This window comes from Amblyomma americanum, chromosome 3 (assembly GCF_052857255.1).
Source record: "Amblyomma americanum isolate KBUSLIRL-KWMA chromosome 3, ASM5285725v1, whole genome shotgun sequence".
Classification (NCBI taxonomy): Eukaryota; Metazoa; Arthropoda; class Arachnida; order Ixodida; family Ixodidae; genus Amblyomma; species Amblyomma americanum.
In genome coordinates, this window is record NC_135499.1 from 140521061 (window position 1) to 140545706 (window position 24646).

Sequence of the window (24646 nt, forward strand, 5' to 3'; positions counted from 1 at the left end):
ATCTCTTCCGTAAAGCGTCAAGCGACCAGTGGTGATTGCAGCCTTTGACAAAAGTTTAGAACCCAGGGGGTTCCCTTGGCTCCCATTGGTTCCCGCGTGGTGGGGCTCTAGCAGCATTCGTGGATTCTCGTTACTCTCGAAGGGGAGAGGACACGCATGAGTTCCTCTAGCAAAGCTGGCGATGCTTATAGCCAGTCACACAGCATGACCTGTGACTGTAAACCGCTCGGCCTCTACATTTTTGACAAAGGCTGTACATAGCTGGCCACTCTTTCATCTATATCGCACCTACAGGGAAGTGGCTGGGCTGGAACGATTTCTTCCTCTGACCACAGAGCAGCTTTGTATGTCCTTCTACACGTCTTTTTGCTACCCATGAGAAGCACCATATTTCGCCCGTATGGGTGGCGCTGTGGATACAGGAGCAATGGTCTACTACTGTCCTGAAACGACATTGCTTCGACAGTGCTTCTTGCGTTTTTGTGGTTCTAACGGAAGGGAAATATTCTTTGAAATACATGCAGCAAACAGTGCACACTGTTCAAAAGATAACGCCTAGAGAAAAGTTGTAATCGACGAGGAAGCATTCCACATTCGTGTCCGATTATATGGGCGCGAGTCGGCCAGCCGCAAAGATGGTCAGCTTTCTACTAAGGCAGCAACTCTTCTTTTGTACATGTCGAACCAACGAAACGCGGTGTCCGACGAGACTCCCCGCGTCGACCGCGCGCCACTTCAAACCTTGTGAAACGGCGTCTCCTTTCTGAAGCCAGGGCCACCGTCGGCTCATCAATCAATCAGCCCAGCACGGGACTGCGGGGTGCGCTTAAAAGGCGAAGCTTAGTCCATATTTCCCCTGGCTGCTGCTCCGGCCGCCGCAATCGAAAGCGGGTCGTAAAGTCCGGGGAACCGAGAGAGAGCATCGCGCGCCAGCTGCTCACAGCCGTGTCAGACATGCAGGCAGCGAGCAGCGCGTGCGAATAGAGACGACAACAACAACAACAAGACGGCAGACAAGAGATGAGGGGAGAGCGAGAGAGACGGGGGCGCTTGTCGGGCGAGCAAGCAAGGAAGCAGTGGTGGCGGAATTGGACGCGCAGGGGGGATGCAGAAGGGGCGCGGGATCCTCCGGGCGGGGAAAGAGTCATCGGCACCCAAGAAGGAAACAAAACGAGAACCTAATCAGCCAATTCATTCTCTCCTTCCTTTGCAGCTCCTTTTCTTCTTCTTATTCTGCTCTCCGGAATCTGCTTGGTAAGGCGCGCGCGTGCGTGTGTGGTCCGCCGGGGCACTTGGAAACAAGTCGGCTCGCGTTAGGCCGGGATTAGCGGGCGACGCCGCCGCCGCGGTCCCTCGCGGCAAACAGCCGTGCTGCTGCTTCGTGCACGCCGGGGGTAATCGCCGCTGCAGTGCCCCCTCACTCCTCCTCAATCGAGATGGGAGGGGGAATGCTGTAGGCAGGAAAGAGAGAGAGTCGCGAGGGGGGAGAGGGTCATTAATTTGCAAAGGGCGTTAGCGGTGGCGGCGGAAAGCGGTGGGGAAGAGAGTGCTTAGGGGGGGGGGGGGGAGCACCTGATTACAAGGGCGGTCCGCCTCCTCTCCCTTATGAGGCGACCCCACCCCGCAAGGGGGCACGGAGCCATCAGTTATACCTGCCAGAGGCCTTGCCTTTGGGAACGCCCACTTGGCACCATCGGCGCCAGCGGTCGCCTATGAAGCTGTCTCGGTCGCCGGCTGCGTCCATGGACGCCCTCCTCGAAGCAGCGCTTCTGCTCTTTCCTTCCCCCCCGCGGGTTGCCCTTGTCCTCGCTCTCTCGGGCGTTTTCTTTCCTCTTTGTTCATGGCACCTCGCCTCCTCTCCCACCTTCGGGAGGCGAGAGACTCTTCGCGCCTCGCAGACAGATAAATGGCTCGGCCGTGGGGTCCGGGCGCGGGATGTGCCCGGTCACCCCTACGGCCCTCATTAAAGAGTGAATTGTCCGCGCGCGTAGTAAACGTGCGCGTGCGCGCTCGGCCGGAATAAGGGACGACCGCCGTTCGCGCCCCGCGGTGAGAATGGTTTCTCTTGCCGCCGCCGCCACCTCGGAGGAGAAAGACGCTATCTCCATGGCTGCCCGCGTGACGTCGGCCCGCTTCGACGGGCATGGCTGCGGTGCTGTGACGCGTCTCCTTGCGTTGACTACGCGTTCTTGGTGAGGAGAGTTGGACGGCGTCGTGATTGCAGTACGTTTAGCTAATTCTTACGCGACCCAGCGTTTGCGTACGACTTCGAGTTAGGCACAACGTGTTTGCTCAGCCGGATGTCACTTTAAGTACCAATGCTAGAACAGCGCACCAGTTGCACCAGAGCGTTTATTAACCTCATTTCAGCCTTGCAAGGCTGAACCAGAGACAAAGAGACTCTAACGGTGTCCATTTCTCAACAAATTGTAAATATTTGAAATAATGAAACTGAAACAAACTTAGAACGTTTGCAGGAATGAAAATTGCGACGGTTTGAATGACCAAAAATCCAGGATTTCTAGCGGAAGGAACATGCCACGTAGACAACAGTTACAAAGTTTCGGTTTTACCTGCTTTAGTACTGCGTTGTAGCTGCTTCATAGCACTGAAGCCGTAATGAAGAAATATAATGTTTAATAGTTCAAAAGCGTTGGAAGGCCTGCAGCATTCATTTTTGGTGACATTAGCTACTGATTTGCACATACATTGTTCTGCTGCATCATATGTTTAAAACACGCTGAAGAAAAGTCGTTGTATTGCCTTGGAGGCGTCGAGAAGAAACGGCAACTTTCTTGGTTTTAAACTTGACAGGATTAGTTTCTGTCTCAGGGACGTATTCAAAGGGGAGGGGGGGAGTGTCCGCCCCCTCCCTCCGGAATTCAGCTCACCCTCTTCCCCCCATTTCTCTTGACAGTGCTCTTATTGGTGCCCTGAGCAACGCCTCTCCTCTGTTGAACGCAGGAAAGTACTTTGGGCCCCCCTCGGAAAAAAAAAATTCCTGGCTACGTGCTTGTACCGTCTCAGTACGTTCGCTCTCTTGTCGGCAGCAATGTCTTACTGAGGGAGGAAAGTCCCGGCGCAGTGCTGGCAGCGCATTCAAACATCGGCCTGGCATCTGCATCCGTGCGTAATTTTCTGCTGTGATTAGCGTGCGAACGTGTTTTGTGTGTGTGTGTGGCAAAAGTTCGAAATAAAAAGAAGGGATGCTTAAATTCGCGTTAATGGGGAAGCATTTAAATCGAAGCGATAAGCGATATTATTTATGCACGCAAGTTTTGGTCCGCATTATTAAAGCCCAGGAGGTCCGCACTGAGCTTGAAAGCAATGTTACGATGTACCTCGCGACCATTTTGCAGGTTTCATGTGTTTAAAAATTATTACAGTAAAGTGCACAGCATTAAGGAGGGCCGATAACTTGGAAGACTGCACAAATGTTCAACGAATTCCTCTGTGTACCCACTGTACACTTATGTTTCTTTTTTTCACCTCGGGCTTTATTTATTTCAAAATTCGTGGAATAAAAAATTGAAGTTTCCATTTAATGACCCATTCGTTTACTTATCTGTTTCTTTTTTAACCGTTACATGCACTACTTGGCTTTTTTGTTTTGCCAACGTGGCACTCATTTCTAAATATGCAAGTAAGTTTCTTTTTTTACTAAGTGTAAAAAGTCAGAGAAAAATATATTTGCTAACTCAAAAGCTTCCTTTATTTCTCACAGGTCGACCTCACTTGCTTCATACCACTTGCACTCTCGGCATTTCATCGTACGTGACAGGCGCCTGGACCTTTGCACATTGCTTAATCGCGAAAGGATCCTTTTAATCTTGCAGCTGCCCCATAGCCTTCAAGCGGGTCGTTGGCTGTCTATAGCGCAGTTGATACGATGAACATGAGCTGATACAACGATACAGCGATTGATGCAACGATGGCGATGAGTTCCTTTTTGCTGAGGGCTCTCTTCACAACGGCTCGAACCCACCGATATTTTTAAGTGACGAAGGCAGAATAATTTTGGGACGGTCAGTGAGCAACTCGGAAGACGTTTCTTAAATGGTTCACAGTATACAGAGTTACCACGGTGCATCATGTGTGCGCACTGGAAACCCCACCCACTTGACAACAATTCTATAAGAAGTGGGCTCGGACCCGCTTTTCATGAAACGCTCTTCGAGTTCGAAATTCATGAAAAGTTCTTTTTTTTTGGCTGATTGCGAAGCAATACGGTAGAGCCTCGTTATAGCGAAGTTGAAGGGGCCCGGCGATTACTTCGTTATAGCCGTAGCTTCGTTATAGCCCGTGTTGACCAAGCTTTCGAGGGGAATCATCATTCCTTCGCTATATCCAATATTTCCTTATAGACCGTTTCGTTATAACGAGTTTCTACTGTGGTGCATTTAGTTGCTTGTACCTGTTAGCAGAGGACAAGCTTGGTTTATGCTCGGCCCCTCGAACGCCACTTTCACGCAATGATGTTAAGCACCCGCGATGAATAAAGTAACAAAACAAAGCGCCATTTAAAATTGTACTATACAATAATAATAGTCGAAGCCATTAAAAGGTATTCTGATAATTGAAGACATGTGCTTTTTCTTTTTTCCTTCTTCATACTTAGCATTCGTGCATAAAGGCGAGTTTAAACCATCTAAGACGCTGTTAAGTTATTCACCAAAAAATACCGTTGTTATACAGGTTGTCCTACTTAGCATGAATAAAGATTTTGACAGTGATGATTCTCGGCGAACTGAAACCAAATAAGTGTAGAATGTGATCGCGGATACCAAGCCAGATTGTGTCTTAAATATTTCGATTATTTACTTTAAGCACTTGCTGATCAACTTTTTAATCGTTGGATATACATGCGTCAATAACTTCATGTACGTGAGAGCGCCAAAAAAGGGTGTGTTACAGACTGTGCGATTATTTACGACTCAGTATTTTGTTACAGGGATATCATCAGCACTGAAAGAGGACGTACAGGTAAAATGTTAACTGCCAGCAGTCCTCTGCCGTCTCTCTTGTCTTGTCTTTTGTCTTCGATATCAATCCATTAGAGCGCTCTGGCCGTTCGATCGAGTCCATTCGGCGAACTCCCTCGAAGGCAAGTGATTTCTGAGTGCGCAGAGATAAAAGGTCGACAGCCCAGTTTCAGTTTAGTGCATGGAGGTTTTCAGGCTCGGAACCGTGCACTGTTCATGCCAGGAGCCACCATGCGAGGCACCTGCTCGTGCGCCCATGCTCGTATCGGGTGCGGTCGCCAGGGGTCGTTGTGTGCCTCTGCGCGAGTAATATTATCAGCAGGTTTTGCCATAAATTTCTGGCTTTTAGAATGTGTTGAATTATGTTTAATGGTATTTTCGTTTTCAAGCCACATGAACGGTTGTGAGGTACGTCTGCACTGAAATCACTTGTAACACACGAGCATTGTAGGTCTGCCTTTAGCCGCCGCGGTGGCTGAGTGGTTATGGCGCTCGGCTGCCGGCCCGAAAGACACGATTTCGATCCCGGCCGCGGCGGTCGAATTTCGATGGAGGCGAAATTCTAGAGGCCCGTGTGCTGTGCGATGTCAGTGCACGTAAAAGAACCCCAGGTGGTCGAAATTTCCGGAGCCCTTCACTACGGCGTCCCTCATAGCCTGAGTCGCTTTGGGACGTTAAAACCCCCATAAACCATAAACCGTAGGTCTGCCTTTAGCCTTGTCTAAATTCGGCTGCCTCGGAAGTTATATAACCTGCGTTCGCGTGCTCACAATAGCGGAATGCCGCAGCCACCCCACCCGGTTCGAATTTCTCGGTGGTAGAACATGTGATCAGCATGCCTTGAATACGCCTTGTAATGCCACCCGACATGTGTGCATAGCATCGAGTAAATTTTCATTGTTCACAATTTCTGCACCAACTACATGCTCGAGCATGTCACGGCAGGCAAAAATTCAAGAGTTAAGTGGTAAATGCCCCTAAATCAAACGAAGCCCTTTAACCCAAGGCGTTCACCTATCGTCGTGACGTCGCGGTGAACCACCTTTGGGCGTGTTCCGGCCACTATAAATGTGCACCATGGCGGGTGCAGTGAGGTTGGCCGCAACGTCATGACAGTAGGTCGACACCATTGATTGGAGGCGCTACTTTGACTGAAGGGCATTTGCTGCATCGATCTTGCGTTGTATATTTATCACTTCAGTGCATCACTAAAGTCGCGTACAACTCAAGAACGAAGCGGCAATTGCCCCTCCAGCCAATGGCGTCGAGCGATCCTCCCCCTTTGAGCGATCCCCTTGCACCAGCTGTAGCGTGTAGCGCAGGGACTAGCAGATGAATTAGCAATAACCACGGCTTGATCGGATTAACCGCGGCGTCATGAAAAACGGTCGACGCCATTGGATGCCCGCTTCGTTTTTGAGTTGTATCTGAGTATAGTATTATACACAAGACGCCTATACCTGCAACAGATAATTATAAGCATACTTGTTGATCAGGTGTTGCGTAACACATCTCGTCTGTTGTTCCCTTTAGTTTTAAACCACTCCTGAACGAAAGAGATAAGGAAATATACCTACATGCAACTTCATATCGCCTCTTGTCGCTGAAACGACATGCATCTTTAACTGCACTACAGCACGACAACGTACGTAAGTATACCGAGGAGTTACGACGCTCGAAGCTAATCGCGTAATATAGCGATTAGAGATCTGGCTACTAAATCGCGGCATTTTACTCTTGACCAGTAAATATAAGAGCGTGAAGGTTAGGCGAGTCATTCCTGATTTCATGAACGCAATGTTCGGGAAGACAAAGTCATGGTACAAAAATTCGAATTTAAGGATTTTGGTGACGCCCTAGATTCACATATATTAAGTTTTTTTTTTTGTATGGTTTTATGGGGGTTTAACGTCCCAAAGCGACTCAGGCTATGAAGGACTCCGTAGTGAAGGGCTCCGGAAATTTCGGCCGCCTGGAGTTCTTCAAAGTGCACTGACATCGCACAGTATACGGGCCTCTAGTATCTCGCCTCCATCGAAATTCGACCGCTGCGTCCGGGATCCGACCTGCGTCGAGCGCCATAACCACTGAGCCACCGCGGCGGCTCACGTTTATTAAGTATACATATATCCGGTCTGTATAGTAAAGGATGTCACTAATTCATAGTTTCCCTCTAAATCATTATTTTCAAAGTAGAGTATCTCAATGCGAATGCCACAGAAAACTAATATTGATTACCTCAAAAGAATATACGTGTTGCCAAGTCCTCTTGCAGTTGATCCAACCGCTGGTTCAGCAGTGACCGGGAGTCAAAGCTATATAGTACAAAAATCATGCGTTAACTGCCTCATTTACCGCGTTGTTCACCTATAATTGCATTTATGCTTTACTCTCATGTATTATAAAGCCCCATGTGTCTTGTTCGTTTTCCCCAGTATCTTTCGGAAATATTTCGCATTTCGTTTCTTGTAAACGTAGCGCAGACGATAAGGACGACAATCTACGGCCACTCGATGATTGAGCGGCCGTGACAAAGTAGACGGGACTGGCGCCAACTTTCAATTTCATTTCGGAAGTCACGCGAGGGTTATATAGGAACCGAGCAACCAAAATCAGTCAGTGAGCATGCGTATAGAATGGAACGCGCAGTCAAGATGTACTACATGCGGAAGGGCCAAAACAGGTGCCGGGGAAACAAAACAGAAGAAAGGGAATGGCCAGAAAGATTCACAAGGAGTGACTGTTGCATTGCAGAGCTAAAAGGTTTCCAGAAAAAGATGAACCTGAAACATCTAAAGGACAACTGTCAACACGGAAATAAGGTAAGTAAAAGTGTAAAAAAGAGGTAAGAAGCGAAACTAGTAACAATAAATATCCTAAGAATATAAACAGCAGAGTTTAATGCTCCAACACTAAACAAATTTGTGGTTTAAGAGAGTATAAAAAAGACAAAGAGGAAAGGATGGTCTAAAAGCCAACAGAAACACGACAAAAGCTGGAACTTTGAGCTAAAAGTGCTGAAAAGAAATTTCAAATATTAAAAATTCGGACACAACAGAATTGGACAGCGCTGGCATGTAAATTAATGGAAGATGTGCTAACTCATTTCTGCCCGGTCTTTGTAATAAAATAAGCCGCAGTGATTTCGCGCGCTGTTTTATATTTCGATGCTCTATTGAATTCTGTGCTCTCTTTCTTTAGATGGAATCATTTCTTTCCAACCGCAGCGCTGGCGAAGTGGTTCAGCATCCGCCTCGCATGCGGGAGGTGCGGGGTTCGATCCCCAGTGCCGCCGGGTACCCACCGGCGATACAATGAGTACAAGCTTTCCTCTGGTCTGGTGCTCGGCTTATTTAGGGTGAAATGCCTGGGAAATGGGTCTTTGACTCCATCTTGAGGAATGCAAAATACATTGTGCCATGGCGCTCTTTGGCCGTACATGCCCTTGAGCCATAAAAACCCATCATCATCATCGTCATCATCTTTTCTTTCCCTTCGTCTCGCATGCTTTGCAATCGTTTCCTTTCCTGATGTTTTCCAATCCTGATTGGTTTTAAAATCAGGAAGCGACCAGGAAGCTATCAGGAAACAAATCCGGAAGCAACTTTACCGGCCACTGGGAAGCATGTGATTTGTTAGGTATTGTTAACGGGGTTTAACGTTCCGAAGCGAATCAGGCTATGAGGGACGCTGCAGTGGAGGGCTCCGAATAATTTCCACCGCCTGGTGTTCTTTAACGTGCATTGGCGTCGCGCAGTACGTAGGCCTCTAGCGTTTCGCCTCCATCGAAATGCGATCGCCACGGCCTGGATAGAACCCGCGTCTTGCGGGTCAGCAGCCGAGCGCCATAACCACTGAGCCACCGCGGCAGCGCAAAACACGTGAGGCTGAGCGAAAAAAAAAGAACAAGATGCCATCCGAAGATAGAGAGCACAGAACTCATTAATTCCTTCCATTACCCTTCCATTGATTTACATGACAGTGAGTTTGAATTTCTGGACGGTTATATGTACGTTTGCTTACCAATGCTGCACGTTTGGTTTCCCTTACGTTGTTCAATTGTGTTGCGACCGAACTTTTAATGAATTCTTAAAGGTTTAACATTTATCTTCTCTTCAGCAGTTTTAGTTTGAGAGTTTCAGCATTTGCCCTGTTTCTGTTGGATTTCAGACCACCTTGCTATTCCTAGGCTTCATAGTTTTGAATATTTCTCTCTGCCTTTTTAATTCTCTCTTGAACAACAGTTTCTTTTTTTTTGTGGGAGCCTTATACACTCTTGTTTTTATTCTTAGCATATTAATTGTTACCAGTTTCAGTTTCTAGCTTCTTTTACACAATTACCTTATTGCTATGTTGATTGTTTGTGTTTAGAGATTTCAGGTTTACTTTTTCTGGAACCTTTTAACACTGAAATGCAACTGTGGCTCCTTGTGAATATCTGTTATCTTTTTTTGTTTTCCTAGCGTCTGTTTTCGCTCTTCCACGTGTAGTACATCTTGACTGTATACGTTCGATTCAATACGCATGCGCACTGATCGATTGTGGTTGCTCTGTTTCTATATAATCCTCGTGTGACTTCTTCCGAAATAAAGTTTAAAGCTAGCGCCAGCTCCGTATGTTGTGTCGTCCTTGTCTTTTCGCGCTGTTTGCAAGAAACTCAAACCAACTAGTCCAAACCAAGTTTTTTTTTTTTGCTTTTTGGGCAGCCGTTTGGTGCTTTGAATTGCTTTGAAGGTGAAAAGACCTTAGTTATTAAGGTGTGTCGTGATACACGTGCTGTTCCTTATAATTTTGAATCACCTTGAACCGAAATCAAAGAAATATAATGAAGTATACTTACGTGAAACTTGTCTGCAGTGCAGTTGAGGAGCAATACAAAGGAAACGCTTCCATTATTATAAAATGTATTTCATACAAGCACCTTATTTTTATTGCCTCAGACAAAGCAATAATTGCAATACCACGCACGTGCTTAAATATCAGGTTCATTCATTCATTTACAAACGACTTGCCGAAGTACACACATTATATTCAACAAAGATCACTTTATTGCATTCGCCATGCCATATTTAACATTTTCCTGTATGGAATGCGTACATGAACTGCGCAGCACAATGACACAAAATGGTAATGATAAATTTTTGGACATTGACATGCGAATTGAGTCCCGAAATGAATTTTGATAACAAAAAAGAAAAAAAAAGCACGGTGGTCCAGGATGAGGAACGAATTGTACATAGCGTCTACACACTTATTTTGCTCCTCAGCAACTGTAGTTGCATATCTTATTATTATGCAGGGGAGGATGAGCATGACTTCGTAATAGGAACCGCAGTTCCGTGCGATCTACGGTCGCAGTCATATGATTCAAGCTTCCCGTGCGCTATGAACGAAGTAGAAAACATAATGAAATATGCCCCATGTTTACAAAGACTTATGGCGCTACCAGCCGTTTCACTGTGAATAAGGGATGGTCTAAGAGGGAGTCATAAACTCAACTCCTGAATATTTCATTTCAACAATGCGGTGAAATAATCGGGTTCCTCTCAATCATTGAGGAAGGAAAGAGGTTAGGACAGGCCGTTGCGCCAGATTTTTTGAAGCCGGACGTAAAGGCTTCTGCTCCCTAGTTGGCCGCCATTCCAGCACGCTTGCGCGTGCGCAGCAGACAAAGCAGCCGACGACGCTGCTGCGTGCAACGTTGCTATTGGCTATACGCCGCTGCGAAAACACATGCTTTCTGGCACAATTTTTGGTGTAAAGCTCGAATAGCGTCGGCCCCTCCTCAGCTTTCTTTCCTTCATGCTCTAAATTATTTCCCCGCCAAATCACCGTGGAATGCTGTCGTTTTTTTGCTGGCGTTTGAGTAAATGATTTTCAGTTTCGTCACGCCATGCGTGGCGTCATGACTGAGGGCCATGATTTGAAAAACTGCTCCAAGCCACAGTGTGTATATATATATATATATATATATATATATATATATATATATATATATATATATATATATATATATATATATATATATATATATATATATATATATATATATATATATATATATATATATATATATATATATATATATATATATATATATAATGTGTTTTGTCATACGGTACAGAAAAACGTATTGCAAATCAGTCGCCAAGTTTGCCTGATATTTAGAACTTTTTCTCTCTGTATCTTGCCCGGTTCTTGATGCAATCAGAATATTTGTCATCCTACAATCGCGTAACTTATCGATATAGATTTATTGTGTCTGAATTTATAGTCCTTTTCAGTTCTAGTATTTATGTATAAGTTAAGCATGTAGACCAAAGAGGCTATAGTATACAGCGAACGAAAACTGTACACTGAGCGTACGAGGCTGCCCAGGATTGCAATTCACAGCAGCAGAGAGCCCCTGAGAGCACAGAAACGTGTCTACAAGAAAGGAAAGTTGGCGGAGACCAGCGGGCAAATCACGATTGTTTACCAGGCACGGCGTAAAACAAACACAACAAGGGCTACATTGTTCTTTAGCATGCACGATAGCACGCTATCGTTCGATAATTGTCTGAAGCACATTTGTTTTTTGAAAAGAAAAGAAAACAAAAGAAAACGGAACTGTCGTTTGAGGCTGTAATAAACGAAGAGCCAAAATTAAAAAAAACAACAACCGAAAACTGTCATGATCAAGAAAACCTTGCCATTGCAAACAAAACGACACGAAACGAACTGGAGGCGCCTCGTCCGGATGTTATCTAGATACATGCGGGCCCTTGTTTTTTACTAGCCACCAGGTAGCACGTCAAATAGACCAAGTAACGTGGACCGAGTAACACGTAAAAAAAGTTATAAGATGTAAAATATGAAAACATTCTGCCCGCTCTTGGACCCGCAAATGTTGAAGTTTGCTCCCCCGGACCACATCGGCTATCGCAATAGCGCGCACCGCTCCCGACACCTATACATCCATGAGCTCTAAGCGGAGAGGTAGAGGAGCCAAACGAATTAAGTTCCAACAGCGACGGAGTCCAGCTCTAGCGCTGATTGGAGGAATCGTGTAACGCTCCCAAAAGACCAGAGAACACTCTCTATTTACAAACGGTCGCTTTCTAGACGCTGGTAAAAATCTCTGAACTTATTCGGGTAATTAGAAGGCGCAAATGTTATCGCTTCCTTTCGGGGAAGAATAATTCAAATTGATAAAGGGCCAATAATGCGGTGCTTAAACACGCATAAAACGTCATAGAACGAGGCCTTCTCAACTCATCGCTTCTGCTAAACTATAACACGCAGAGGCAATGCTGAACCTAAGCGCAAAGATCAGCACTGATTTTTGTGTTATCTGCTTTGAAGCACTGTGACAAGGCGAACTGTGCAGCAATGCGCGCGCACCAGGCTTTTCTTGTTCTGCAGTAGTGCCCAAACTTTTTTGTCAAAGGTGTCTCTTGCGAAAGCAATGGGCTTAAAGGAGATATATTCACCATGTGGCTAAGTGCGACCGTCACGCCACCAAAAAGAACGCGTGCAGTCGCGCTCGATGTCACTTGCTACACAATGGTGGCAGTCAGAGCGGAAGTTCAGAATTCACGTATCGGACTTCGAAGCATATTGCGTCACCAACACATTCCCGCACAAAAAAAAAATTAAAAAGGAGTGAAACCACCCACTTATACGCTCTACCTGCTCTTTCACCAACCAATCATCAGCGCATATTGTGCTACACTGATTGGTCGGCTGCACGTGAAGCAGAATGCGACTGTGTACGCGTTACTCATGGATAGTTGTTGCAAGAAACTAAGCTCCGGTAGCGTGCGGTTAACTGCCTTGAGAAGCACGGCGTGTCAGAGAGCGCTCATCCCTATCCGCTCGCTATTTCAGGCGGCCGTTAAACCTGTATTTGCAATCAGTTCAGGTAGCGTCTAGCCAGACACAACCGCAAAAGGCCAGAGGTAGATGACTGTTGTGGTAAACGCCTAAAAATTAAGCACAACCTCCGCAGCGCTTTTGGCAACCCAACTCAACATGGAAAATAACAACAGGCTTAGATTCCTACAATTTCAAGTCGCCATTGCCTTACCATTGGACCCCATCATCATCACATTTTGGCTCTCGACTGCTCTGTGGCAGGACCAAGGCGAGCCAGCACAGGCAGGCCTGACGTCACAGGCAAGAGTAAGCGGTCGTGACGTTCTCGCAGATGTTGCACTCCAGCGTGCAGCACCACACCATGCGGCACTGGCACCTCTCGTACACGACCAAGGTGAAGTTGCGATGCCCGCGGTCACAGCAGACCTCGCTGCAGTGCTGCTGGTCCCGGCAGCGGCGGCCCTCCATGCCCGGCGTCAGCACGTTCGGTTCGCAGAAGGACGGAGACTCTTCGAGGAAGACCAGCTTGTCCCTTCCGAGCCTCCTCAGCTCAGCCGTGACTGCTGCCAGCCACTTGGGCCTCTGCGTCGTGCCCAACGTGCCGGCCAAAACCTTGCGGGGCTTAACCAGGACGTCCGTGGCGGCGAATCCCGGCTTGTTCTCGATCTCGGCCTTGACGGCGTTGGCGTACTTGCGCTTGAGCCTGACGGCCAACTCGGGGAAGGGCGCCACCTCACGCCAGCAGGTCCTCGCCGAGCAGGAACCGGAAACGCCGTGGCACTTGCAGACGGGCCGGATACCGCGCCTCAGCGTCTGCGACGTTGCGCATGAACGTGCCCTGATCATTCATAAAACCACTTCTGATAAAGACTTTAAAGACACACGGTTGATGACAAAGGCATGCTGTGCGGTAAAGCCGCGTTGGGGTGTTATGTATACGTAAAAGACCTATAGGAATCACTGGTCACCTTAGGTTTATAGTAACGCTACGAAATCGCTCAAAATAACGTTAACTTTGTACGCCTGTATGGACGCCCAATACCTTCCCGTTGCTCTGTATGTCGGAACAAAACACTTTTGCGAATGACTTGCTTGAGAAACGTAGACCACAGAGCATACAGCTGGCTTGCTTGGCTTCAACATCCGCCATCTATTTCAGCCGTACAACTTTCCATGGGCGGGATTATCGAGAGTATAGTTAATGAAGAACTTAGCAAGATCCATTTGTTTTCTAATAGCCGCAATCAGATACGCATCACTCTGCCCAGCTCGCTCACCATTCTCCTTGCTTGTGGCTGCTCTCTGTCCCTCAGTAGACAGCCATTCCTCCCCTTAACTCAGCCGCTTTTGTCATTTCCTTGTTTCCACTCCACGCAGCTCACCCCCCCCCCCCCCCTCCCACTTCGTCTTCTTTTCTTTCTCCGCTCTCTCTACTTGCTCCACGGGGCCAACCGCTCTGAACTCTCGACATCGCAAACTGTCGATGAAGCGGTCGAGACCCACCCTGATTCCCACGGCGATGTTGTGCGCGTCGACGGGTGTGCGCAGCGTTCGCGGCCTCCTCTTGCGGGAGTCCCGGGACAGAAGCCGCCGTGCGAACTTGGCTGCGAACGGGTAGTTGTCGCCGCAGCCGCCCCACTTCCAGGAGCCCTGCTGCTGCCCGGAGGCCTCGGCGCACGAGCACCGCTGGCTGAGCCGGCCCGTCCGGCAGCCCCGAGCCACGCTGTGGGCCACGCCGGCCGCCGTCAGGGCGTATACGAAGGCTGTCTCGCGGTACACTGCGTCCAGGAGCCAGATAGAAGAGAGATATGTCTTTTAGCGCACGTATATCCCCCCGGGATGCGCGGAAGAAGGAGGTCCTGGAAAAAGAGACGGGCTAGGAGCTTGTCAGTACTTCTCAAGACAACGCAAAGACGTCCCGAGTATGACCTCACGATGCCCACGTCGGGATGCTCAGACGTCCTCAGGTTGTCCCTAAGTAGTCCTCAACTGGGATCCATTTGTCCGTCCGTTGCGCATACTCAGGACGTCTTGAGGATCAAGTTTTGGGACGTTTTCAGTACTACTTCTGGATTTGTATCAAGAGCTATTTTTTCATAGGAGTGCCGTATTCAAAGCTAATGTAAGCGAAGTAACCAGAATATGCAAATAGAGGAGGCACAGCAAAGGTTTACCATGTGCAGGGCCGCAGAAAGCTGTTTATTGGAGTTGAATTCTGCTGCCTGAATGGAAAAAACGAGTGGCCTAAAAATCTAAACTGTCCAACCCCATCACAAGCATGTTTACATAAGACCAGGTTTAATCATTTTCTAGTAATGACAGCCTAGTGCGAGATATAAAGCTGTTTTGACCTCGGATCATTTCCACAATATTGCCCTGCGATAGGACGATTGTAGGACACCGAGGAATTTTCATTCTCGAATCGTCCAGTACACTACAAACTGAGTACATCCTCAAGACGACATTTAGCCACCGGTGCACTCAATGGTACTCAGAATATCCTGTTTGAGATGAGGAAGTTCTGGCCATCTGATGACGTCCTCAGGACGTTCGGTGTTTTCTGGGATCCTTTTAAACGACCACTGCATGGGAGCTCTCTCCAGTTGCCCCCCCGCCCCACCAGGTGAGAAATTTTACATTGGAAAAGCAAGCTGATGCAATTTTTTCGACGACGCGTGGTTCAAATGGTTGGCATTGATATGTTTGCCACGCGTGGCGTACCTTTCCTAAGTAGATGCTTGCGATCCTGGAGCAGGTCACACTGCCAGCGCTCCCACTCGAACAGCGCCTGGCAAGTGTTCACAGTGGTTCGCATGCCTTGCACGACGGTGTGGATGACGGCCGGCTCGGAGGTGCAGAAGCGCCTCATGGTCGGGTCTCTCCTGTGCTGGCGGCAGAACTCGCGCTGGGAGACTTCGTGGTCGGGGTCTAACACGATGGTCTTTGACCTTGACAAGACCCTGGAACGCAAATGCGTGCAAGGTGACCGGGCCAGTACTAGGACAATGGCGATTTACGACAGGCTGCCTCTGTGAGCCGGGTGTGTGCAAGCTTATTGCATTTGTCCGCGCCAAAAGTTTTATCTCAATTCTGCTCGCTTGCTCAATGCTCCTAGAACAGCTCATGCGCCTAATTGGAGCAGGACATGCGAAGTCCTGTATCCCTATAGAGTTACCTCAGTGTTTGTGCAACTGTCGAATTATGTAAGGCTGACAACGATCCCTCTGCAAAATCGTCACTAAAATTTCCACGACGATAGTTCAAATAGTCTGCATATTTCACAACGACGATGTCACGGAGCAATGTATACTGATCGATTGCACCACGGAGGCTTGTAAAGCTCTCGAAATATAAACGGAACAGTGTATATTTGGAACAATATTCTCACATGTTGTGATGCCGAAGTTTTTAATAATAAGTTTTTTTTTTAATAGCAACGTGCCGGAGCTGTATGACACAGCAAAGTCTTGAAGATGGCGTACTTCACTGCCTTGAAGGCAACAAAGATAACAGACTTTGCAACTCAGAAAGGCAACCACGACGTTTAACCTTTGAACTGCTGTGAATGAAGACATGTGATGGATTGTAGGGAGCACATTATAAATACAAAAATGTATTAGCTATAGGTCATCACTGTTTATAGATTTATTATCTATCACATTTAATCAACTATAGATTTATCAATTTATTATCTGATTAAAAATAGAAAAAAAATACAGAATAGGACAGCAGGATTTCTTCTTGGCAATTATTATAGAAGGCTTAGGGTGACGGAAAGTAAGAGCATGCTGCAGCTAGAACACTTCAGGACCCAGAGAGGAATCTCAGACTTAACTCTTATTACAGCTTTCATAGTTCCCAAACTGGCGTAGACCCTAATCAATACATGCAACCGCCCATATACGCATACCCCAATGACGGGACCATACTTTCAGAGTCAGAGTTTTCTTTTAGAGGCTGTCCATACAACCGTGGCTGGAATGTTCTGTCTCCAGATAATCCACCTCTATTGATGCGTTGTACCTCCCAGCTTCAACTTCCAAAACGTGGATGGGAGCACGCAATAACTAAAAAGTAAACAAACCTCTCAGTGATTGAAAGCCTTGTAACGCTCGTTTTCGTGCGTCCTAAAGCGAGCATTCGCCAAGATTTAATTGAAGGACTCGGCTTGTGTGAACACGATAAGGGGACGGTGGTCGGTAGTCAAAGCCCATTGATCGCGAGTAGAGACCAATTGTTATCAAATATTACCATCAGCAATAAACAAACACAAGTCGATGATCACTTCACTGGTTGGCGAAAAAAACATCTGTAAGAAAGTGCCCTTGAAGAAGAAAAGAAATAGCAGGGGACGAGGAAACCATGGATGTGGACAGCGGGCGCCGAGGGAAGACGGGGGGCGGCTTACCCTATGCTTGCCATGGCAGCCTGGTTGTTGAGGTAGAGGCACACGGCGACAACCAGGGCCCGCATGTCCGACACACCTGGCGGGCGCGTGGCCGAGTGGCCCATCCATGTCACGGGCGGTTGTTACACACGCTGGCACGCGCGCGCTACGCACCTCCACGCACGGGCAAGAGGGAGCGACCGCCGGCGCCAGGATATTTGAAGCGGTGGCCCCCGACTCTGTGCGGGATGCACCTTCGGCGCGCTTGTCACGGCTGCCGCGGGCCACGTGCCCAAGTGTGCCGTCCGCACAACGCACCTCTGACTCCTGTGGCGCTGCAGCCGTTCGTATGTCTGCCGCCGCGGTGTGTTCCGTACGCGACGGTCTCCTCGCCCTTTCTCTCCTGTTGCGAACGGCGCTCGTAACCCGAGCGGCCGCGTCTCCGGCAGGCGCCGGTGAGTCGCTGGGGCCTCGTCTTTCCGTTGATGCTGGTTCCGCTACTGTCGCACGCCGGGGCTTCTCTTCCCCCTGCAGCATTCGATGGATGATCGGTGCAGTGCGTCGCGGCTACCAGGATATGTGTAACGCTCTCTGCTACAGGCCGGGGGGAGGAGGCACGAGCTTGGACAAAGGTCAAGACGTGCTGACCCCTCCGTCTGTAGCGCTTCGATTCAGATGAAGAATGATGCCGTTCCAATCCTGTATGTCAAAGCGCAGATGAACTTGAGCAGCATTCAGGAAGTGTCTGGAAATCATCTAGAGGGCATCGCCCAACTATTAGCCTCGCTTTCCTTCCATACATTAAAAAAGGAAGTTAGTGTGGAGTCGCGCCCGGTTTTTCGTTTTATTTCGACAGCAGGCAGTGAGAAGTTAATTGACTAGTATATAACGGTCCCAGATTTCCAGATGATTCCATCCTTGTGCATCCCTCTCCCAACAGCGGATTCAGTTCCTCTTCGGCCTCCTCGCATGCCTAGCTTTCAAGGGTGGAAGGACGGACGGATCGACCGTCCCCTTTGATACGGGTGTGCCGGCAGGTGCGCCACCACGTACGCTCGGTATATTTCTTTTTCTGTACTCTTCTCAAACCAAGCTGTCAAATTTAACGGCATTATCTATAAATTCGGCAGTTTTGTTTACGTGTAAATTCTATTGATTTTACGCTAGAGTAATTTTTAATCCTGAATTTCTAACCTTACTTCACCGACCTGCTTTTGAGCCACCAGACTTCCAATTGCTTTTGTTATCTCTAAACTCTAGGGTCTCAGTGATAATGATTGTGCCTGTATCAACATCTCGGTGGATACTGCCACATTCTGTAGAAAGACATGTTGCGTTGTTTCTACAGGTTTACCACGTACTGCGCCCGTGTCTTCTTCTTGGTTAAGTTTCTTTTTGTACAGTAGGGCGCTGCCTCTTGAGCTATCGCAGATCGATTACTTCCAGATTTGCCTTCTCCATTTTCTATACAAGCATAAAGGCTGCTTTCCCTCCATTCAGTTAATCCTGTACTTTTCTAATCTTTTTCCGCCTCTGTCAGTCGACGCTCTTTTTTTACAAGTGTTTAATTACATTAGCCACTCACCTGTTATCGCCCAATATCCTCAGGTGTTCTCTATATAATATTTTACTCTGAGCTCCCCGTGCTTCGAGCGATGCCCAGCTCATGTCCCCATGTACTGCCTCATTTGCGGTTTTGCCGTGGGCACATATAGTTCTAAACTGCCAACGGCTCTCTGATTTATTTCTAGCCCCGACTGAACTTCTGCCCTTAAGCGCAACACCGGATTCCCCAAAACGAGACCTGGCACCATTATTCCTTTCCAAATACTTCTGCATACCTGTCGTACCCCCATAATTATCTATGATTCGTTATCGCGGCATCTCTTCGCCCTTTCTTCTTAGGAGTCTTTTCGTGGGTTTCTATGCATATGCCTGACCTTAGTTTACCTATACCCAGAGATATTTGTATTCTGCCAGGCTAGGTATCTCACATTCTTGGACTATAAGGACCTGATCGGTGGAATCGTTAAATATCAGCATACTTGACAGTGGCGCTAAACCTGAAGCGCAGAACGTCTCCTTCTTCTCCACATGCATTAATCAGACTCTGTAAATCCTTCTGGCTAGTTATAGTTATAGTTGTAGTTCTGGCTAGCGAATAGTTCAATATCGCCCTCATACATAAAACCCGGGGACCTCTGGTCTAAGTCCATTCCGCCCAATTTTTGCGAGAGTTTATGACCTAGGTTATTTTCTTGCAACCTGCTTTCCATATTTATCATATAAATCATGGAAAGCAGGGACGATATCGGATATCCCTGGATTAGTCCTTTGTGCACCTCTACTGTTGTGACGCTTCTGGTCCCCTCCAATGAAATTTCAACTTTATTATCTCGGTATATTTCATTTAGCTGTCTCATGACCGATACCTTCATCTTTGGGTATGCTCCATAGTAGCTCGCTATTTACATTGTCGCTCGCCCCGCCTACGTCCAGAAAGGCTAATTACAAAGGCCTGTTATCCGCCATAGCTATTTCTATACATAGCGTATAAGCACGAACAGGCTATCATCTAAGCCCCTATCGCTTCTCAACTCGTCCTGAAGTCTCCCGGTATCTTATCACTTTCTATCCATGTCTGCATTTTAAAATTTTACTGCCTACATTGTCAGGCTGTACGTAACGGAAGTGATCGCAATCGAGTTGAACGATATTATGCTGATCCTACCTCGTTTCTTTTATATTTAAAAATCATTACACTCTGTCGCCAGCTGTCCGGTATTTGCTTATTTGATATGACTGTTTCTGATGCTTTTAACAACGCTTCTTTGCTGCTGGGACCAAGGTCATTTTTTTTTTCTCTCCGCCTTTTTTCACTTGAGATTATTCAGCTGTAAACTCCTTTCCGTTAAGCTGCCCTGTGATGCATCTCCACAAAAAGGGATTACCTTATCGGCGCTCCTAATCGATTCAGCTGCCACTTAAGTACAATATATTTCACAGCGTCGTCCCTCCCCAAACAATTTCCATCGGAATTTTGAATCACTTCCTGCTTTCTACGGTTCTTTTTACCCAGGGAGCTTATATGGTTCCAAAATTTTATTGGTTCACTTTCAGTTTTTTCGCGGTCTTCAGCCATTCAGAAATTCGTAGACTGCTTTAATTTACCTTGGACGAGGATCTCTACTTGCAGTTTCTTTTGTCGATAAGATCCCAATTTCTTTATCTATTTCATCGTGATAAAGCTGGGCCTTCCTTGCCTCTCTATGTTCTCTCGAAGCCACCTGTCGTCGTTCGACTACCTCCTTAATTTCATTATTTCACCAGCTTCGTGGCTTCTTTTTTTTCTTTTTTCCTTTCCAAAAGTTTGTCCTTTTGCTTGTTTCGTTTTTTGTCATATAAGTCCTTCTGATTATAATTCCACTTTTCCAAAGGGAGGTTCTCTATTGCTTCTTCAACCCCTGCCGCTATTAGCGCCATTTGTTCGTTGTTTCAATTTGCGTTTCCTCTTTGCCTTTTCTGCATTTCTCTTTTGATCAGGGCTCCCATCTGCAGACTAATACGTTTATGATCACTTCCCAGACTGTACTCCTCACTATCGTCTATTTCAAATTTTGCGAGCTTGCTATACAGTACCCGCTACATTAGGCAGTAGTCAATGGTCGTCTGCCTGTTCCAGAATTCCCACGTGGGTTTGTGTGCATTCAGCGCCACTCGGCAAGTTGTGGCAGCCGTGCAAACTAGAAGAGTGTCCATTTTCTAGGCTCGGAGATCCACGAGATCCACGAAGATCTCGAAGGCCTCCTATCTTCGAGGTATAAGCCGGCAACATCGGCCACTACAGTTCCTCTAAGCCCTTGCGGGAACCAAAGAGCCGCAAGGTTTATCGCGTCAGTGTTGGATTCAATTGTTCTGCAGTTCGGAAGTATTTCGATTTTTCAGTCCGGCCAACGCAGTTGCGCTGCTTTATCAAGATCTTACTTGTGACACGGAGAAATACTGTCACGGTAGTGGGAGAACGACAATATGCCCATTTCCGTGAGCACTGTTTTCTGCACATTCGATAAACGCTTTCCTTTATATTGTGCATGGATACAGCAACGCTCGTAACAGGCACACTCCGAAACCCTTGCTACAGCCCACATCAACTTGCCCCTCGTCACAGCGCTGTTGCGTTGAGCTCTATAGTTACGTCAACAACAAATAGCTCAGAGGAGTTGAGACATCCACAGACACCTGGTTGAAGGCAAAACAGCCATATATAGAATAGCCGATGGCACTATGCTATGCGATAAACGTACACGTTCGCAGCAGTGAAGTCAAAAGACAGACGAGCATATACACGCTGTTATCGCGAACCATATCTCGTTCGCCTCCATTAAACGCATATCCACTTCCCACAGTCAACCATCCACTTCCCGTGGACCCCACTTTTGCAAACCGAGCGTTCGTCAAAAGCTCTCCAAGCTGTCTTCCTTCTTTAGGATCCCAAAGTGGGTGTATATTTTTCACGCTTGCCGCGCGCACTTCTTTTGTGCGCGGAAGCCATTGTCGAACATATTCAAAGCCGAGCAGCGGGAGCAATGCGTGCTGCGGGCCTCGTCTCCCATGCATTGTGTGTCGCCCAGCAGCCATACCGCGCAGTTTGTTCGACGGCTCGGGTTTCAAGAGTGCCTAACGCACGCGTGTTCTCTATCCTGTCCTATATCAGGTTCTTGCCTATCGCTATTTTTATTCACCCATTGTTAACACTCGATGCTTTTATTTGCTCTGGAAAGACGCGTTCGGTGTCCACACCTGTCATCGTGAAGGCTGATACCTCGTGTCTCCTGGCTTACCTTTACTTTTCTTTCCTCGTGAATTTTCCAACTTGGCATTCGAAAACGTCTCAAGAAGGAGCACGTGTTTGTGGTGCCTTTGCAGGGGTACGAAGTCTTTGAGTGGCTGAAGAGCCCACAAACGACTGGAAGGGGAGTGAGTTACAGGCTTGAGTCTTGGAGGCCCTGCCTGCATGGGGTACGCAGTCTACACCTATAGTCGGGAAGTAGAAATGCGAAGGTTGCAGCATCCTGTTGGGTTGGCGATGGAAGGGAATGGAAATGGGCTACACTGTACTGTGCCGAGCACGCGTCATGAGCAGCATACTTACCACGGGCACTGGTTGAACCCGATTCTTCGTATCTAACCTGCATTGGTGAAAACTTTGTTTAAAGCAGGCGTCTCACGAATATTATACGGAAGCTGCAGAGGACTGTTTTGGAAGGATTGTGTGGCCAGGTGGATACCACTCTCAGGCATATTTGTTAATGGGAACTAATGATTTAGCTAACATATGCTAGTAAAGTTTTTCATTAATATAGGCTAATTAACATGTGACAAAGCGAATTAAACACTCTGCATATGAGAAATATCGAAACATTAAGCCTTGCATTCTGGTACAGAATTTTCATTTTCAAACACGATTCGAGCGCCATCTCTTCACGGCCTACCGCAGCGGTGACCTCGTGGTTGAGCATTCGCCTCACATGCGGGAGGTGCGAGGTTCGATCCCCAGTGCCACCGGTGATACAATGAGTACAAGCTTTCCCCTGGTCTGGTGCTCGGCTTATTTAGGGTGAAATGCTTGCGAAATGGGTCTTTGACCCCCACCTTGAGAAGTCGAAAATACCTTGTGTCATGGCGCTCTTTGGCCATAGATGCCCTTGCGCCATAATAATTCACTAACATCATCACTTCACGGGTTGCTTCACATTTAATTCGTCGTGATCGTGACTGCTACCAATTATAATGGAAAGTGAACGCGATTAAACTGACGCTTATTTTGTGGTTTTAGGTTTTAGCTGTACAAGCAGTGTGTGCTTGGACCATCGAATAATCTCTCTCTTGAAAAGACACATTCCTGAGACGGTGGCCATGTGCGAAGCTAATTAGCTGCAGTTTGTATCACTCCACACAATTAGTAATGAAGGGTATCACGAAGGAAAAAGGAGGATACTTATTTACATTTCACATCTTGACACATTTGAATTCGGTTCAGTCATACGACAGTTCAAAATTTTCGTGGTTATCACCGTTCTTTCCTTATGACGTCATGAGGCTGCCTCGCGGACACAATATTTGAACTCTAAGAGGCAATGTGGCATGCATAGCTTATTAGTTGTTTGTAAATACAGTCGAAATTCGTTATAGCGAAACTGTTTATAACTAAATAATGGCTATAACAAAGGAATGACGATTCCCCTTGGAAGCGTGGTCAACACGGGCTATAACGAAGTAAGCAGGGCCCCTTTAGCTTCGTCATAGCGAGGTTCAACTATATGATTATTCTGTACGCCATTTAGCGCTGTGAGTAAAAAGAACGTAAGAGATAAAACTCGTTTAAACTCGTTTTCTTCTCTCTTTGCAGCCGATATGCAGCTGGTGTACGAGCGCCGCCAGGGAGACGTTTTTGTAGTGCTATACGCAACAGAACAGAGTTCATTGTTTTAAAGGCCTAATTATCTGAAAAGGCGAGGAATTATGCGACGGAATGTGGAAAGCAACAAAGCACTAGTAAATATAGTTCGCCCAATGTGTGCATAACGAAGTCCGGCGCGCACTTTGTCGCGTCGTGCGCGAACATCCTCCGCCCCAGGGCGTGGGAACCACCCAGAGGCTGCGCAAGGCAACAACAGGGGTGAATTTACGGAGAACTCCGGGGCACGGGGAGGGGGGTCCTAATTTTCGAAATTTCCTATTTGCACCATGTCCTATTTGCTCCTATTCCTATTTGTTCTTATTCCTATTTGTTCTTATTTATGCAATGTGTTTCTAAAATTTATTCGTAAAAGTGAAAGTTTGTCAAAGTAAAAGTAAATGTTGTTTTCTTCAGCAAAAATGTTCATTGTTCGCCCCCCCCCCCCCCCCACTTCATCCTCTCCTTCCTTTTTTTTTATCCGTTGAGTCATTTTAAAGCCACCCCTGAGCAGTGATGCATTGTTCGTATCTACAGATTAATAATAATAATAATCTACAGATTGTCCGTTCTCGTTTCCGTTACCCTGGTTCGCTGCACGCGCCTTTCGTATACGCTGTCCCTCTCGACGCCACCCGAGAACCGACCTCTCGATACATTGTACAAGCTCGAGGGTTCCGACCGCCTCGACGGCGACCCGCTGGTCGCTTGCGCCTGCCTAATGGTGTAAACTTAATCTCGGCCGTGGCACGCGGCCATCTATAAATAGGGGCCCCTCCTCGGTATAGCCACAGTGCGCGCTATATCGAACGGCGTTCGGGTTACCGGCGCGCGGCAACAGCGCCTGGCACGCGACCTTTGTTTGCTGAAAGCGTCGTCGGACACTCGATGCCGGCGCCAGGCTGCCGCGACCTGTCTACGGTTACCGACGACGTCGTGGCGGCCACTGACGCCGCCGGATGG

At 47.4% G+C, this 24646-nt stretch overlaps 1 protein-coding gene across 1 annotated transcript; it reads right to left on the reverse strand.

The window, feature by feature from the left end:
• Positions 1-13043: 13043 nt before the first annotated feature.
• Positions 13044-17916, reverse strand: LOC144123364 (protein Wnt-9a-like). The gene is made up of 4 exons (XM_077656207.1): positions 17248-17916; positions 15561-15799; positions 14343-14617; positions 13044-13652 (listed from the first exon to the last, which is right to left on the reverse strand). Exons 1-4 carry the CDS (start codon positions 17349-17351, stop codon positions 13134-13136), a joined length of 1137 nt encoding a protein of 378 aa, XP_077512333.1. The 5' UTR covers positions 17352-17916; the 3' UTR covers positions 13044-13133.
• Between the last annotated feature and the right edge of the window lie 6730 nt (positions 17917-24646).